Below are 17819 nucleotides of genomic sequence, written 5' to 3'. Positions count from 1 at the left end.
GTCGAGGAGATCGTACTCTGTTGTTTCGGCGTGTAGAGCTCCCCCACCACCTTCTTCAGTGCAGAAACCTCGAGTTGGTACCAAGCCTAGCACCAATCCCCAGGACCTGGTACTGCAGGATCCTTCCAGGGCCGAGGGAGAAGAACAAGGCCCTGTACGCATGCAGGCATCTTCATCTTCCTCACCTGATGAGACTGTAGCAGGGACAGCAGTTGCACCCTTTGAGGACGATTACAGGGCTCACCAAGAGCTCCTCAGAAGTGTTGCTCAAAGCCTGGGGGTTCAGGAAAAGGAAATATCTGAATCCTCTCACACCTTGGTGAACATCTTGACCTCTTCTGGTCTGTCACGAGTGACATTTCCTCTGAACAATGCCCTTCTAGAACCCATTAAGGCTCTCTGGCAGTTTCTAGCCTTGCTACAACTCTCCTCAAAGAGGATGGAGAAAGAGTACTTTGTTCCTAAAAAAGGGTTTGAATTTTTATATCCCGATCCTCTGCCAGGGTTGCTAGTGGTGTCAGTGGCCAACAAACGGAAGAGACAAGGGCAGCAAGGACTCCCCCCCGCGTCCCCAAGCCAAAAATGCCAAAAAGTTGGTTCTCTTTGGCGGGAAGGTATATTCTATCAGGGGAGGCGGGCCCCAACTCCAGATCATCAACCAACAGGTGCCTCTGAGCTGCTACAACTTCAACTCTTGGGGCATGATGTCCAGATTCAAAGAGTTGTTGCCACAGGTGTCCAGGGTCAAATTCTCAGCTCTAGTCAAGGAAGGGAGAGCGGTGGCAAAAGCATCCTTCAGACAGCCTTTGACGTAGCAGACTCTGCTGGTCAAATCATGGCTTCCACTGCAGTCATGAGAAGAAATGCATGGCCTCAGGCCTCCCCTACGAGGTCCAGCAGACTATCCAGGACCTCCCTTTTGAGGACACATTGCTCTTTTCAGAGCAAATAGATTCAAAGCTCCACAGCTGGAATGATTCTAGAGCAGTGGCAGGCAACCTGCAGCCCACGGCCCACACGTGGCCCGCCAGTGGATTACCCTGACGGGCCGCATGTTGCCCACAGGTTGCTCGCTGCTGCTCTAGGGCCACTCTAAAATCCCTTCGGTTGCACATCCCGGCTTCTATAAGGAAACTTTCTAAGCCCCAGCCATGGCCCTGTTTCTACCAGCCTCAGTCAAAGTAAGACTACAGTAAGAGGTGGGGCTGTAAGAAGAGGCCTCATCCCCAGTCCTCGTCAGCCCCAGGCCTGGCCATGCCAGACAACCGTCTGGGTCTAAACAAACCTTTTGAGGGTACATTTGAAGATGGCATACCAGGCCAGTGTCTGGATCCACCTTCCCCAATTAATGTGGACTAGATATTACACTTCTGTCAAACATGGGCCCATACCACCTCAGACAGCGGGTGCTACACACAATAGGACTGGGATACACCCTGCAATTCAGTTCTTCCCCTGCTCCCTCCCTCCCACCCCCCACCTTCCGGGACCCTTCACACAAGCAACTTCTAATCAAGGAGGTGCAAACACTTCTGCAAGTGGGAGCAGTAGAGGAGGTTCCTCCGGAGCTAGGGGGCAGAGGTTCTTCTACTGCTATTGCCTAATCCCAAAGGCCAATGGTGGTCTGAGACCCATCCTGGACCTGTGAAACCTTAACAAATGCATGAAGAAGCTGAAGTTCCACATGGTCTCCTTGGCCTCCGTTGTCCCCTCCCGGGTTCCAGGGGAATGGTATGCCACCCTTGCCTTGAAGGACGCTTACTTTCATATCTCAATATCCCAGGGTCACAAGAAATTCCTCTTGATTCATTGTGAGCCAGGTACACTACCAGTTTACCCTGTTCCCATTCACCCTGTCAGCAGCCCCTTGGATATTTACAAAGTGCATGGTAGTTGTCACAGCCTTCTTGAGGAAGCAAAGGGATAGATTTACCCTTACCTCAATGACTGGCTGATCAAGGGTCGGATCAAGGCCCAGGTGCAGGCAAATGTAAGTTTAATACTGTCAACCTTCAAGAAGTTAGGCCTGTTGATAAACATTCAGAAATCAACACTCTCTCCAGTTCAAAGATTAAAATTTATAGGGGCCGTCCTTGACTCCGTCCAAGCCAGAGCCTTCCCTCCGAAGACCCAGTTCCAGGCCCTGGGTATGTTCACAGAGAGCCTCAGAAATCACCCCACCACCATAGCAAGAAACTGCACATATGGCCTCATGCACTTACGTGGTACAGCATGCAAGAGTACGACTCAGACCTCTCCAGACTTAGCTAGCGTCAGTGTACAGGCCAGGATCGCTTGGACATGGTTGTCACTCTTCCCCCTTCGGTGATCGCCACTATCCTTTGATGGTTGGACTTGAGGACAGTAGGTGCAGGTGTCCCATTCTCAAGACCACATCTGTCAATATCTGTAGTCTCCAACTGCACCTGCACTGGGTTGGGTGGCTCATCTGGAGGTACTCAGAACCCAGGGCCTCTGGTCCCAGGCGGAGCTCTTGCTACACATCAATGTGAGGGAACTCAGAGCAGTGCGCCTTGCCCGCCAAGCGTACCGGCTCCATCTGGAAGGCAAGTTTGAGCTGGTACGTGCAGACCACACAACAGCAATGTTCTATATAAACAGACAGGGTGCAGTGCATTCCTCTCACCTATACCATGAAGCTCTTCGCCTGTGGGAATTCTGCATAACCCACTCAATCCACCTTGAAGACTGCTATCTTTCAGGGGCTCAGAACTAATTAGCTGATTGTCTCAGCAGATCCTTCTCCAGTCACAAGTGGTCCATTTGCCCAAATATTGTGAAGGACATTTTCCAGAGATGGGGAGCTCCCCAGATAGACATGTTCGCGACGAGGCACAACAGGAAGAGTGTGCAATTCTGCTCCTTCCTGAATCACAGCCCAGGCTCACTCACGGATGTGTTTCTTCTCCCTTAGAAGGACCATCTCATTTATGCATTCCCTCCCATTCTGCTTATACACAAGGTCCTGCTGAAGGTCAGAAGGGGAAGTATCAAGCCTGATCATGATTGCCATAGCCTGGTCATGTCAACAATGGTTCACCACCCTTGTGTTCCCACCGAGAGGTCCAGCAGTCAGCCTGCCTCCATTTCCAGATCTGAACTCCCAGGACCACGGCCGCCTACATCATCCGAACCCTCGAGTCCCTTCATCTCATGGCCTAGAAGTTCCATGGCTGAACTCCTTGGAGCTAGCATGCTCCAGACCGGTCCTTTCAGGGAGCAGGAAGCGATTCACTGGAGCTGGCAAAGTGGAAAAGGTTCTCAATCAGGTCAGCACAAAGATGTGTTTCACCCATGCCGTCATCATTCGTTCTGGACTGCTTACTTCATCTGAAGCAGCAAGAGCTATCTGTGTCATCGATCAGAGTCTAATTGCTGCGATTTTGGTGTTTCACCCATGGGTAAATGGCCAGTCCGTCTTTGCAGACTTGATCTATAATCATTTCCTCAAAGGCCTGAACAGCCCTTATCTCCAAGTATGACAACCAATCTCACCTTGGGATCTAAACCTGGTATTATCCAGGTTCCTGGGTCCCCCATTTGAACCCTTGGCAACATGCTCTCTCCTCTGCTTCTCCTGGAAGATGGCCTTTCTGGTGGCTATTACTTCATCTAGAAGGGCCTCAGAGAATAGGTCCCTTACTTCAGAATCTCTTTACACAGTATTTTTTAAGGACAAGGTCCAGCTGTGCCCTCACACAACCTTCCTCCCGAAGGTGGTTTCATAATTCCATCATAACTAGGGCATTTTCCTGCCAATCTTCTATCCGAAATCACATGCCAATAGCCAGGAACAGACTTCACTCACTAGATGTCAGACATGCACTTGCCTTCTAATAGGACTAAATCATTTCGGAAAATTATTCAACTTTTTGTGGTGGTGGCAGACAATGAAAGGTCTTCCAGTATCAGCCCAGAGAATCTCATCATGGATCACTTCTTGTATCCACACATGCTATGACATAGTGAATGTCCCTGCCCCGGCCCTAATGGCACATTCCACAAGGGCACAAGCATCTTCAACTGTGTTCCTGGCACAGGTCTCAATCCAGAACATCTGTAGAGCGGCAACACTCCTTCGGTTCACACTTTTGCATCGCACTATGACATCATTCAGCAGGCTAGAGACAATGCTGGATTTGGCAGAGCTGTGCTACAGTCTGCTAGTTAATGAACTCCAAACCCTTCTCCTACATCTGCTTGGGAGTCATTTACATTGGAATAGGCATGAGCAAGCACTCGAAAAAGAAAAACGGTTACTGACCTTCCATAATTGTTGTTCTTTGAGATGTGTTTCTCCTGTCCGTTCCAAACCCCTTCTCTCCCCTCGCCCCCCCACCTCTCTATCAGAGTTAGCTGGCAAGAAGGAACTGAGGGTGCGTTAGGGCCCTATGTACTGGCTCTATGAAGACGCGACTCCAGGAAGCACCAGAGCCGACCTGACAGATACCACTGAGGGAAAACTTTCCGGTGGCAGTGCACGTGCCATATGCACACCTATGTTGGAATGGACATAAGCAAAACATCTCAAAGAACAGCAGTTATGGAAGGTTAGTAACTGTTTTTTTCTGGGATTGGTTCCATCTTGTATCTAACAGCACTGCTGCTGTTGTGAGGAAAAGGTTATTCTTATAGCTGCAGAAATCCTTCTGTTCAAGGTAAGTTTTTTGCTTTCCACAATTCCTGGGAAATAGTTTCCCCATCATTTCGTTCTAGCCCTTAGCACTCTTTTGGAAGGTTGTTGAATGCATGGGCATTCCTAGCACTCTGGGATCCTAGTACAGTAAATGGAGCATGCACACCAATTGTAGCCTGTTCATTTCATACCTCAAAAGTGCCAAAGCCTTAGGGCCACAAAGCTGCTGCAGGCAAGATGTTAAAATCCTGCACCAGTTGGCATCTTAGGCATCTGCAAAACTATTCACAAAAGTCCCTGGGGGCATTGGGGAAAAAGTATACAAGTCTCATCTGAGGCATATTTGTAAGTTTCTATTCCCCTGCAGAGTCATCCTCAGTTTATAAAGTTCTTGTTTTATTGGGGGAGGAGGGCAAGACTTTAAATGCCTGCCTATTTTTCTACTTTTACAATAACTAAGCTCTTCTTATCATTCCCCCCCCTCCCATTTCTGTGATTTACTAATCACTACTTCCCATTAGTGGTGAATGAGGGGAGAAGCTGCTAACAAAGAAATTATCAGGTAAGAAATTTCTCCTTCTGTTAACAGCTTCTCACCTCATTCAACCTACCCTAGTAGTCTGGTAAATGATCAGAATACAAATTGATGTTTTTCTGTAAAGGGAGACTTGGGTATAACTGTCTTAAGGTTAATTAATATATTAATGCTAATAATTGGTTGCTGGAGTGTTTTTAAAGCTTTGGAAAAACTGTTCTGGTGGCCTAAGATGAAGAGCAGGGCTTAGTTCTGGAGCCTCTGGCAACAACATTGGACTGCCTCCAAATTACATAGGTAGGGGACACTAACTTGTTAGTGATGAAGGAGGAGAGAAGCTGCTAGCAGAAAATTATAAGGTAAGAAATTCCTCATTCATTCAGTTCCATCACAGTCCACCTTGGAGAAGTCTACATATGTTCCACCTGTTCAGTCTTGTTCAGTCTTCTCACATCCCACAGCATCTAGATTCCTGAAAGGATTATTGCATACTTGCCCACCTATCAATCCTCCTATAACTTTCTTTCAAGCCACTTTCAGAATGGCGCTTGCACTATCTTACCCTCAAGGTGGGTTGTCTTAGTCATCATCACATAGGCTATAAGGGTCAGTTATCTCCAAGCTCTAACTCCCTCCCTCGCCATACAGTATTCCACAGAGATAGGGTGGTGTTGAGACCTTACCTGAAGTTTATTCCTAAAGTGGTCTTGAAATTTCATTGAACCAGTCCATCAGTTTATTCCTGTTCTCCCCTAAACCTTGTTCTGTTCCGGAGAAGGAAAAACTCCATACTCTGAATGTTTCAGGAGCCTTATTATACTACATTGATAGTTTGAAGGGCTTTAGTCTGTCATCTTGGGTACGTCTACACTGCCCGCCGGATCGGCAGGTAGTGATCACTCTATCGGGGATCGATTTATCACGTCTAGTGTAGACGAGATAAGTCGATCCCCGATCGCTCTGCCGTCGACTCCTGTACTCCACCGCAGCGAGAGGCAGAATCGGAGTCAACGGGGGAGCAGCAGCAGTCAACCCCGCACTGTGAGGATGCGAGGTAAGTCGACCTAAGATACGCCAACTTCAGCTACACTATTCTCGTAGCTGAAGTTGCATAGCTTAGGTTGATCTCCCCGCTTCCCCCCAGTGTAGACCAGGCCCGTGTCTCTTCATGGCTATTGTCATAAATATAAAGGGAAGGGTAATCACCTTTAAAATACCTCCAGGCCAGAGGAAAAATCCTTTCACCTGTAAAGGGTTAAGAAGCTAAAGGTAACCTCGCTGGTACCTGACCAAAATGACCAATGAGGAGACAAGATACTTTCAAAAGCTGGGAGGAGTGAGAAAAACAAAGGGTCTGTGTCTGTGTGATGCTTTGGCCAGGGACAGAACAGGAATGAAGTCTTAGAATTTAGTAAGTAATCTAGCTAGGTATGCGTTAGATTATAATTTCTTTAAATGGCTGAGAAAATAGCTGTGCTGAATAGAATGAATATTCCTGTCTGTGTGTCTTTTTTGTAACTTAAGGTTTTGCCTAGAGGGATTCTCTATGTTTTGAATCTAATTACCCTGTAAGGTATTTACCATCCTGATTTTACAGAGGTGATTCTTTTTTACTTCTATTAAAAGTCTTCTTGTAAGAAAACTGAATGCTTTTTCATTGTTCTAAGATCCAAGGGTTTGGGTCTGTGGTCACCTATGCAAATTGGTGAGGATTTTTACCAAACCTTCCCCAGGAAGTGGGGTGCAAGGGTTGGGAGGATTTTGGGGGGAAAGACGTTTCCAAACAACGTTTTCTCAGGAACCCAGATAAAGTTTGGTGGTGGCAGTGGAAGTCCAAGGGCAAAGGGTAAAATAGTTTGTACCTTGGGGAAGTTTTAACCTAAGCTGGTAAAAGTAAGCTTAGGAGGTTTTCATGCACATCCCCACATCTGTACCCTAGAGTTCAGAGTGGGGGAAGGAACCTTGACAGCTATCTTTGGTACTTCGAAGGGGTAAGCCCTCTCCTCTCCTTTGAGAGGATATTAAAACAGATCATGCCGTGCATATTGGTCTGCTACCAAATGGCTGATGTATCTTTCCTTCCACAAGTTAAGGATTACTCCACTGGAGCGCAAGCTACGGCCACTCTGCTTTAGGAACGTACCCATATCTGGAAACTGTAGCCTCTTGACTTTCTTTAAGTATTACGCCCTTGATCTAATTGAAAGGTCAAATGCCAATTTCAGAAGAGCAATATTGCAATCGTTGTGTTAAAGCAAGACTCTTCAATCCCACCTTCCAGATTGGACACTAATCAGTCACCTAGAGTGAGATCCACACTGACCCATACTCAAGAAAGAACATTACGTACCTTACAATAACTGAGGTTCTTTGAGATGATGTTGTCAGTGTGGATTCCATGACCCTGTCTCCATCCCCACTTTTCAGAGTCCTCCACATCTAGGATTCTGCATTAGCTAGTGAACTGTGGCTTCCGTGCTATTTTATGCCCTCACCAGGGGCAAACAGTATGACAGGACTTTCACAGTGCAGGCACAGCCCAACATACTGCTATACCAGTTTCCCACACTTGAGGCACATGCGTACCTAAAGTGGGATTCATGTGCTGCTGACCGCACCCTGAAGAACCACAGTTCATATATGGATAATTAACTTGTTTTTGGTTTTTTAAGATGTGGGATTTAGAAAAAAGGGATTTTTTTCCATTTGAAAGCATGTGCTAACATTTTTGTACAGTCATTCACTGTCACTAATGAGAGCAATTGCACAGGACTATAAGTTGGGTCGAAAATTTTGGATTTGTTCCTTTTTGAAAATTTGAACCTCTGAGAGTTGCTTTGGGTCTCTACAGATATGCATGTCTTCTTAAAAAGCTCTTAATTTACTGGCATAGCAGCTTCCAAGCTTCTAAATTCCTTTGGGGCAACCTCAGCGAGACCTCAAGGAGCTTAGAAGTTCCTTTGAGAGAGTTTAAAAGTTATCTGAACAAAGTTGTTTTTTATGGAATCTGCACCAAATTTTAAATATAGCAAATTCTTCAGAGAAGTGTTTGTCAGATAGTCTTCAGAGAAATTATTAGCACCTCAGATTTTGTAGTGGAGATTAAAGGAAAAACATCAATGTAAAAATCACACTTTTGTCAGAACATATTTTACATACTGTTGTTTCTTTTTGGTTTGCTTACTTTATGCACTTAATAACTTTTTGTGTAGTCAGCTTGTGTTCCTGTGTATACTCACAGTTTTCAATATTTTCTGTGTGTTGCAACAGTGAAAAAGAACATTTTTTAATATGGGGGAAAGTGATTTAAAAAGTTACAAAAACTGGTGCAGGGTCTCAGAAGCTCATGAAACACTTGCATTTATATCAACATAATTATCCAACCTTGGATGTGACATTTCCAGACAAGTCTTTTAAGAGTTATTTTGGGAACTATATTCTGTAAACAAAAAGGAGCTGAATGTGGAAGTTCAAAAATTATTAGAAGTCAAGTCATTTTATGTCAATATTTGCATTAAAGAGAAATAGCAAGTTCTTGGTTCCTAACCTTTTGTCACTTGTGAAGTTTCCCAGTGTTTCATGGCTAAAGTCCAAGTCCCTTGTTCTTCAGACACTTAGGGCAGGTCTACACCATGGAGGAAAGTCAATCTAAACTACGCAATTTGAGTTATGTTAGTAGCGTAACTCAAGTTGACATAGCTTAGATCTACTTACCACGGGGTCCACACTACACTATGTTGATGGCAGACGCTCTCCTGTCAACACCCCTTACTCTTCTCGTTCCATTGGCGTACCGGAGTCAACGGGAGAGCGATCTGCAGTTGATTTAGCGGGTCTTCACTAGACCCGCTAAATTGACCCCTGGTGGATCAATCATCGCAGTGTCGATCCACTGGTAAGTGGAGACAAGTCCTTAACCACATTACAAACATGAAGTCAGTGGGACTACTTGCATGTGTAAAGTTAGGCATGCACATAAGCATCTTCATACACTGATGACACAAATTGATTTATTTTTTTTAATGTGGGTGCTTATAAAAATAACAACTATCTTATATATTTAATTTTTGATTTCGCTTTCTTTTTCATTATACAGCTTTTCACTGAAAATGTAGGATTAGTATCTGGATATGTATTACATGTGAAGACTGAATCTTGTCTTTCAGAGATCAGTAATGACTGGCAAAAAGCTGATGCAACTTGGACTAAAATGCAGGAAGAAAATGTTATTCCTCGTGAGAGAACTTTAAGGTTATTGGCTGATACTCTTAAGAACAATGGTCAAGAAGTACCATTTGATGTGCCTGAGGTAATTTGGGTTTAACTTTACATACAAGTGCAACATGTTTGTTCCTTTTGTTTGAATCATACTTTTTTTTCATGTCTCTTCATGGTGTATGTTTTTTATTAAACCATTTACTTTGTTTTAAAGATTTGGTATGAAGACCGTGTAGAATCAACTCCTGTTTCAGAAAATAACCCTGAGAAGAAAGTGTTGATGCTCTGCAAGAAGGGCAGTGTCCAAGGTAAACTGAAAACACGTTTTTAATTTTCTTTGGCTTTAAAAAAGCAAGGTTCTATTAATCAACAAAAGTAACCAATACTCTCAAAAACCTAATGCAATACTAGAGTCTAGAATCCAGGGTTTAAAATTGCAGTAGTAGTTTTGGAATCTCTTCCAGGCAAGTGTGTGATGAGTGCAGCATCCAGTTCTGCAGCATCCTTTGTGTAACTTTCATTTCGGAGTTATTTTGTCAGATTGTATTGATCGAATATCCAGGGATGATAATTTATGTTGAGAACAGTGTTAAAGACCACTGTGAGGCCACACAACACTGATAGCTGTCCGAACATCTAGGCTTATTTAAAAAGAAAAAGTATAGGACAGGAGAATTTATCAGTAACCAGTTGAACATGTTGTATTGTTATATACAGGTTGTTCATTTTCATATATTCTATATCTAATCCTTGGATGCAGAAGCAATGAAATATCAAGTATGAGTAGGGAGGCAGTATTATCTGTGTATACAGCATTGGTGAGGCCATTACTGGACTACGGTGTCCATTTCTGGTGTTAACACTTTGAAAAAAATGTTGATAAATTGGAAAGGGTTCAAAAGAACAAGAATCATTTGAGATCTGGAAAACATGCCTTACAGTCAGAGATATAAAGAGCAGAGTCTATTTAGTTTATCCAAGAGAAGGTTAAAAGATTTGATCATGGTGTACAAGTACCTACTTGAGGAAGAGATTTATAGTTGACAACTCTTCCATATAGCAGCAAAAAGCATAATGAGATGCAGTGGTTTGAACCTGAATCTAGACAAATTCAGACTAGAAAATAAGGTGCAGGTTTTTAACATTGAGAGTAACTAGAAGAACTTTGGATGTCCCAGGGACATTTTTGAATCTCCACCACTTAAGTCTGTAAATCAATTTGAGATGTCTTTTTAAAAGATATGTTATAGTTAGGTCCCTACCACATTCATGGTCCAGTTGGGTCAATTTCAGAGTTATAGTATTTTTAAAATCATAAATTTCATGATTTCATCTATTTAAACCTGAAATTTCACTGTGTTGTAACTGTAGGGGTCCTGACCCAAAAGGCGGGGTTGGGGTTGATGGTGTTGCAACGTTATTGTAGGGGGGGGTCACAGTATTCCCACCCTTACTTCTATGCTACTACTGCTGGCAGTGCTGTCTTCTGAGCTGGGCAGCTGGAGAGCAGTGGCTGCTGGCTGGGAGCCCAGGTCTGAAGGCAGCGCTGCCGCCAGCAGCAGTACAGAAGGATGGAATGGTATGGTATTGCTACCCTTCTGCACTGCTGTCTTCAGAGCTGGGCCCTCTTCGGCCAAGCAGCTACTGGTCTCAGGCTGCCCAGCTCTGAAGGCAACTGCGCAGAAGTAAAGATGGCATGATATGGTATTGCCGCCCTTACTTCTGTGCTGCTGCTGGCGGGGCACTGCCTTCAGAGCTGGGTGCCTGGCCAGCAACCACCACTCTCCAGCCAGCCCAGGGTGGCAATACTGCAACCCCCGCTACAATAACCTTGCTACCCTCCCATGACTCCCTTTTGGGTCAGAACCCCAGATTGAAAAACGCTGGTGAAGTCTCTATAGTCTAGTACACAAAAGACCAAATTTCATGGTCTGTGACATGTTTTTCACAGCCGTGAATTTGGTAGGGCCCTAGCTATAGTTCAAACAGTAATTGTGGACTTAATGCAGAAGTTAATAGGTGAGATTCTTTGGCCTATGTTATGCTGGAGATTGGACTAGATTATCACAATGATCCCTTCTGGCCTGAATTAAAATCAATGCATGATACAAAGTTAAGAAATCTCTTTTACTTTAAAGGTAGACAACATATAGGCAGTTTTTTGGAATTTTAATTAATCTGAGGCTGAGCACTTTTCTTATCTGTATCCAACAATGAATTTTAGTTTATCGGTGCACACTGAGAATGGATGTGCATTTTTGTTATAAAGCATTGTGGAAGGTGAAGCATGCCAAGTGGTCATTTATACCCAGTCATTTTGGACTTCCACTTCCCTAGTTCTGAGGTCATTTCTTCTACAGCACTCACTACCTGGAAGACATCATCATCATCATTATTATTTTTGTATTTACGTAAAGCTTCTAAATTCAGCATTCCCCTACGGTGCTTGTTGCTTTGCAGGATCAGATACTTAAGGTAGGAATCAAACGTGAGTCTGCCACATCACAAACATAAAAGGCCTATCACTGGGCCTCAGAGTGGTCCAGAAGTTAATTAGAAAGCACTTCTAAAATATTATTAAACTTGCATCTTTTTTTTTTTTTAAAGCAAAATGTTAAAACAGAAATTACCTCCATCAAAGCAAAGGTAGAGCCAGTAATGAAGATTCATAGACAATTTTTAAAGATGTTGGCAAGATGAAAATGTTTGCTAAAATAATTTCAGAATGCATTTTAACCTTACTCCTAGAGAAATGTCTTTGTGTAATCTCTGATATTTTTTTCCTCTGACTTTCTCTTAATATTTTGAAAAAGATGTTTCAATATGCTGGGGAGAAACATATTTCCTCTTTTCATGTAAAAGAACTCTCTCCTTAGATGGAAATAAGACTTTGTTAGCTGGAGTGGGAGTAAGACAAGGGAGACACAGATTTCTCCCTCCTATCCCCCATATATTAGTAGTGATATGTCGTAGCATTTAAAAAAAAAGAATGCTTCGCCCCCTTCCTTCTATAGAGTACTGTCTCAAGGGTAAATTGTACCCTTCTACAGAAGTACCTGACATGAGAGAGAGCCAAAGGAGCAGTCTCCCTGTCGTCATGATCTGCAGGGAAGGAAATTCCTAGTCCCATGGAGGGTTCTCTCTGCCCTCCCTTCCCCAACTGATCTTATACTTCATTCTTTCCAGTATTGGTGCTGCCAATAGACAGGTGTATTTCCCACCTATGCAAAAGCCCATTCTCTGCTGCACAGCAGCATTAATTTATGCTTGGATAGCTGTTGCCATATGTGGAAAGGAGGAATGGAACTGAGTATAGTTATTCCATCCCTGCCATTCCCTTCAGAGGCGTGTCTGAAGAATCCCAAGTAGTGGGGACAGTGAAACCAAACTGGACCTCTCCTTTTCATCCTCTTCAATGCTCTTCACGGAAAACATGCATGAAACAGAGTTGTTACTCATTAAGGCAGCGGGGTGATTGGGTCTTAGCTTTTGAAGACTATTTGCATTCCTTCTTTTCTTTGCCTAAACACACATGACTGGTGGTCATCTGACACAGGGACTGATTAGAAAATCTAATTGGTTGGGTTAAAGATGCCAGCTCCATTTAGTGTATAATTTGTTGGATGATTAAGTCCTACAAATATGTTCTCTTGGAGATCTATGCCAGCATTAAACTGCGCAGGATGGAACTGCGGACATCTACGCCTTTTCAGTATCTCCGCAGTGGGTCAGCATACGCTATAATACTCCACAGAATTGTTTCGCTGTTACTGGAGAAACTGTTGTTAAAGCACCATCGAACTCCTGGAGCCCTTATTAGGGGGTTATGCATAAGTCTGCATGTACTGTGTACACATATGTAAGCATATATCTTATATGGCATATGCATATATCTTACATTTTGTATGCGTATCACTTTAATGGTAATCTCTGTATTATGACAGATTTAGGAGCTTCTTCAGGATGTTAATTTTTATACCAGTAAATTTGGGGGATGAAAAGGCAGGCTTGAAAATGGATATACCTTAAAAGGATCAGGTTCTGAAAACAGAACTAATTAATTTTTCTTTGGAAAGTGTTGAGGATGAGGTAATATTGATTTAATGTCCTTAAATATCATAAATGATAGGATTGAAGTGGGGAGGGAAACAAAATCATAAAAATTTTACACCTATTTATGAATATGGTTTGAATACCAAAGTAATTTCCTGAGGTAGGGTCATGCTTCTAAGATTTAAAGTTCAAACAAACAAAAAAAAACTGCACCAATTTATTACTGATAGCCCTGACACTTTGAGACTGAATTTACTGATAGATTGGTATTGCACATCTTACTATTACATTCTGTAGTGATCCTGGTAGATGATCCAGACCTGCCAGATATTAAGAATGAAAATTTTGTAGGAAAATATTCTGCTGAAAATACTGTGAAATGTGCCGCATGCATGTGTGTTTAAAATCCTGTAAAAATTCACTTGTCAACTTTATGTAAACAATGTAATGTAATTTTGATATGAATACAATAGGATATTATAAACAATTTCGTATGAATGCAATTTTTTTATTTGAAGGAAGTGAACTTAATCAGTTTAGAATATTAGTTATATAATTAGATTAATTCCTTGGCAGGGTGCTGTTTTAAGAATCCATTCTTTGAGGTTTTTTATTTATGAAAAACGATATATTAATTTTACTGACTTGATTCTGCATTGTTATAAGTTGGCCTTTGGGTAGTGTGTGCATGTGTCCAAGCAGTGGAAATTGCTGAACCAAATGTGACTGTGTTGTGAGACTTGAGATTTTGTGTTGGCAAGTTGTCACATTTCTAACAGCTCTCTCTGCTTAAAGTGGTAATATAATATGATATGATTTTTATCCCGGAAACTCTTTTGAATGCTAATATATTTGGGTAGTTTGAGTACAGCTTCTCATAAAAGGATGGCAGTTTGAGAAATAGTAAACTGATAATCCCTGTTCGGGGATATGGTCTCCATTTGAGAACCCTTTAGTCAGCTTCAGACCTGCAACTCAAGTGGAGTTTGTGTAAGATAATGCCAGTTTATTTTCAAAAGGTAAGTGGTGGAGGCAGTTATGAAATATTTTGCCATTTGGGAGGAAACAAATAAAATATTATAGCAGGGATGGCCAAACTTACTAACCCTCCAAGCCGCATACGACAATCTTCAGAAGTTAGAGAGCCGGGGTGTGTTTGACGGGACTCAGGGCTTCAGCCCTGTAGCAGGGTGATGGGGCTAGACATGAGACCCTCTCCCTACTGTTCAGAAACCCTTAGTTCCACCACCCTGCCACGGGGCAGAAGCCCCAAGCTCCCATAAACGGTCTTGTAGGCAGAGAATGGGGAGGGAGATGGGAGGGCTCTGCGAGCCACACTTCCACTGTAAAAGAGCTGCATGCAGCTCATAAGCCGCGGTTTAGCCCTCCCTGTATCATCGAAACAAGAGTTCTGAGGGTAGGATACAAAGACTAGTTAAGATTTTTAGTACTGTGTTTAACTAGCCACAACCTGTGGAAGGCTCATATGTGTAGCAGTAGTATTAAGGCTTACCATTTGTGGGCTTACAACTATTGGTGAATGATGCGGTCATGCTCTCATGAGTTGTCCTGGTATTCCAGTCACCAGATGGCATTGTTATACATACTGTATACATCCATGGATAACTGACATGCAAACACAGGGTTCTGCCATTGACTTCAGTGTAGGGTTGCCAACTTTCTACTTGCACAAAACTGGACACCCTTGCCCCATCCCTCCTTTGAGGCCTCACCCCCTGCCCCACCCCTTCTCCGAGATCCTGTCCCCACTCTCTCTGTTGCTCACTCTCCCCACACTCACTCACTCGCTCATTTTCACTGGGCTAGCTCAGGGGATTGGGGTTTGGGAGGTGATAAGGGCTCTGGCTGGGAGTGCGGGCTCTGGGGTGGGGCCAGAAATGAGGAGTTCAGGGTACAGGAGGGGGCTCCAGGCTGAGGCAGTGGATTGGGATGTAGGAGGGGGTGAGGGCTCTGGCTGGGGGTGTGGGCTATGGTGTGGGGCTAGGGATGAGGGGTTTGGTGTGAGGGATGAGGGATTTGGGGTGCAAGCTGGTGCTCCAGGCTGGGACCCAGGGAGTCGGAGAGTGGGAGGGGGATCAGGGCTGGGGTAGGGGGTTGGGGAACAGGAGGGGGACAGGGGTGCAAGCTCCAGGCAGTGCTTACCTCAAGCAGCTCCTGGAAGCAGCAGCATGGCCCCTCTCCAGCTCCTATGCGGCCAGGCCCTTTGCGCTGCCCTGTCCACAGGCGCAGCTCCCATTGGCCGTGGCTTTCAGCCAGTGGGAGCTGCAGAGCAGGCGCTAGCAGCATGCCAGAGCCCCCTGACTGCCCCTATGCCTAGGAGACAGAGTGGGGACATTCTGCTGCTTCTGGGAGCTGTGCGGAGTCATGGCAGGCAGGAAGCCTGCCTTAGCCCCACTGCAGCTCCTACCAGACTTTTAACAGCCCAGTCAGCAGTGCTGACTGGAGCTGCTAGGGTCCCTTTTCGACCTGGCATTTCAGTCAAAAACTGGACACCTGGCAACCCTACATTAATGGGGCCAGGAGTTTATCCGTAATATATTGATGTACATTTAATAGCTCTTGGCAACCACTTTAGGCAACAAAAGTACTTGAGATCTTACAGTGCATCTAACATCTCATTCAAAAGGTTTGGATTTCACAATAAAAGCAAGCATATTTGGATCATATTCTTGAAATAATTTAGATAGAAGAAAAAGATTCTACTTTTTTTTTTTTACTCTGCTCACTTCAAATTTTTGTTTGGAATTTGAATAATTTGTACATTGTTTGCTCACATGATTAATCTTTAAAACTGCCAAATCTTAATTTTGTGATGAGGAAAATAGATCCTGGAGTGAGTGTTCGCATTTATGATTTGCCATAGAAATCTTGGGAAAGTGGGGAGCATTCTTTTAGTAGTTTCCTGTTCAGAACTTTACTATGCAAAAATCCACCTGCAGTGCCAGTTGGTTGAATTAAGGAGTTTGAACTTCCTTTGCCTTGAATTGAATAGCATAGGGAAAAGCACAGTTAAATGTTTTGTTTGCATTACAGTGACAGACATTTATAGTTAGCAACTGTAATGTAAACACAACCATTGTACTTGAAGTAGGGCAGAGGAAAAGTAGATACCCTCTTCTGGTGTGTGCCAGAGCTGCTCGATGCAAGAATGTGCTCGTAATTGTTTTCAGATACTAATCAGAGTTTGTTGCACTTGTGTATTGAATGATTCTTCCTTATCATAAGTAAGCAACCTTATTTCATGGAATGATATTTACTGGTCTAGTGGTGATTTCATCACTTTCACAGTTGAAAAACTTAGTGGAAATTTTTTTTTTCCAATAAAGTTTTCAGTGAAGTGAACACCTTCTGTAAATGCTAGCAATTAAAATTTGTTTGGCACATAAGTGGGCAAGAGAACTCTGTAAATTGTGACAGGAAGTACAGTATGTCTGGCCAATTAGATTATTTTAAAATCCTACCTCATGCTACTTGACTATTTTTTCCCCTCTCCTTTTATTTGAGTATTGATCCAGAGAGTAGTGATATAATTAAGTATTGTAATTTCAGACTTATGTCATAACACACACACAGTGGCTGTTTTAATTTTTATCATAGGATCTTCTTTTATATCTGTAAAAAGAAAAGGAGTATGAAGTGAGCTGTAGCTCACGAAAACTTATGCTCAAATAAATTTTAGTCTCTGAGGTGCCACAAGTACTCCTTTTCTTTTTGCGAATACAGACTAACACGGCTGCTACTCTGAAACCTGTCATTTTATATCTGTGTTTATAGACCTGTGCAATGTAAAGTGTCTGTGTATAGATATAAGATAACTATACCGGAATATTCTCACAATATACTACACATTCACAATTTTTGCATACCTCTTTAAATAGACACACATTCATGTTTATATGAATACATCTTTTTAAAAGTCCCAATATTTAGTCTTAGAGTGTCTCTGCAGCAAAAATTGTGCACAGGCCAGCCTACCTGAGCTAGCCTGAATCCAACTGGCACAGGTAACAATAGCAGTGAAGTACAGTACCACTTCCGCGCAGATAGTACAAGTCCAGCATAGGCCTTGGACGCATACTCTGCTTTCTATCTCATTCTGAAGCCTGCACTGCACTGTCTTCAATACTGTTGTGACCCGTGCTAATTAGATTCAGGCTAGCTTGGATAGGCTAGCCTGTGCACAGCTTTTGCTGGGTAGACATGCCCTTGGACTCAAGCCATCCCATGGTTCAGACAAGATGGTACAGTAACACTGGCAGTCTTGAGAATGTGCATTGAAAACTTGTCTGTCAGGGTGTGCCCTGAAGTTTCACTTGTTCATATTGTATTTCCTTT

General features: G+C 43.3%; 1 protein-coding gene across 4 annotated transcripts in view; it reads left to right on the top strand.

Annotated features, from left to right (window-relative positions):
* The window catches only part of LRPPRC (leucine rich pentatricopeptide repeat containing), a 168695-nt gene that overhangs the window by 126850 nt on the left and 24026 nt on the right, over nt 1-17819 (top strand). For all 4 annotated transcript variants that reach the window (XR_012158261.1, XM_073339084.1, XM_073339083.1 and 1 more), the window contains 2 exons: nt 9359-9501; nt 9625-9718. Coding sequence is in view for 3 of the 4 variants with exons in the window: in XM_073339084.1 (XP_073195185.1) it covers nt 9359-9501; nt 9625-9718 (237 nt within the window). In the remaining variant the exon portion in view is untranslated. The remainder of the gene's footprint in view (nt 1-9358; nt 9502-9624; nt 9719-17819) is intronic.

Source organism: Lepidochelys kempii, chromosome 3 (genome assembly GCF_965140265.1).
Source record: "Lepidochelys kempii isolate rLepKem1 chromosome 3, rLepKem1.hap2, whole genome shotgun sequence".
Taxonomy (NCBI): Eukaryota; Metazoa; Chordata; order Testudines; family Cheloniidae; genus Lepidochelys; species Lepidochelys kempii.
The sequence above is the reverse complement of the archived record's forward strand: the minus strand, read 5'-3'. Positions and strand labels throughout refer to the sequence as shown.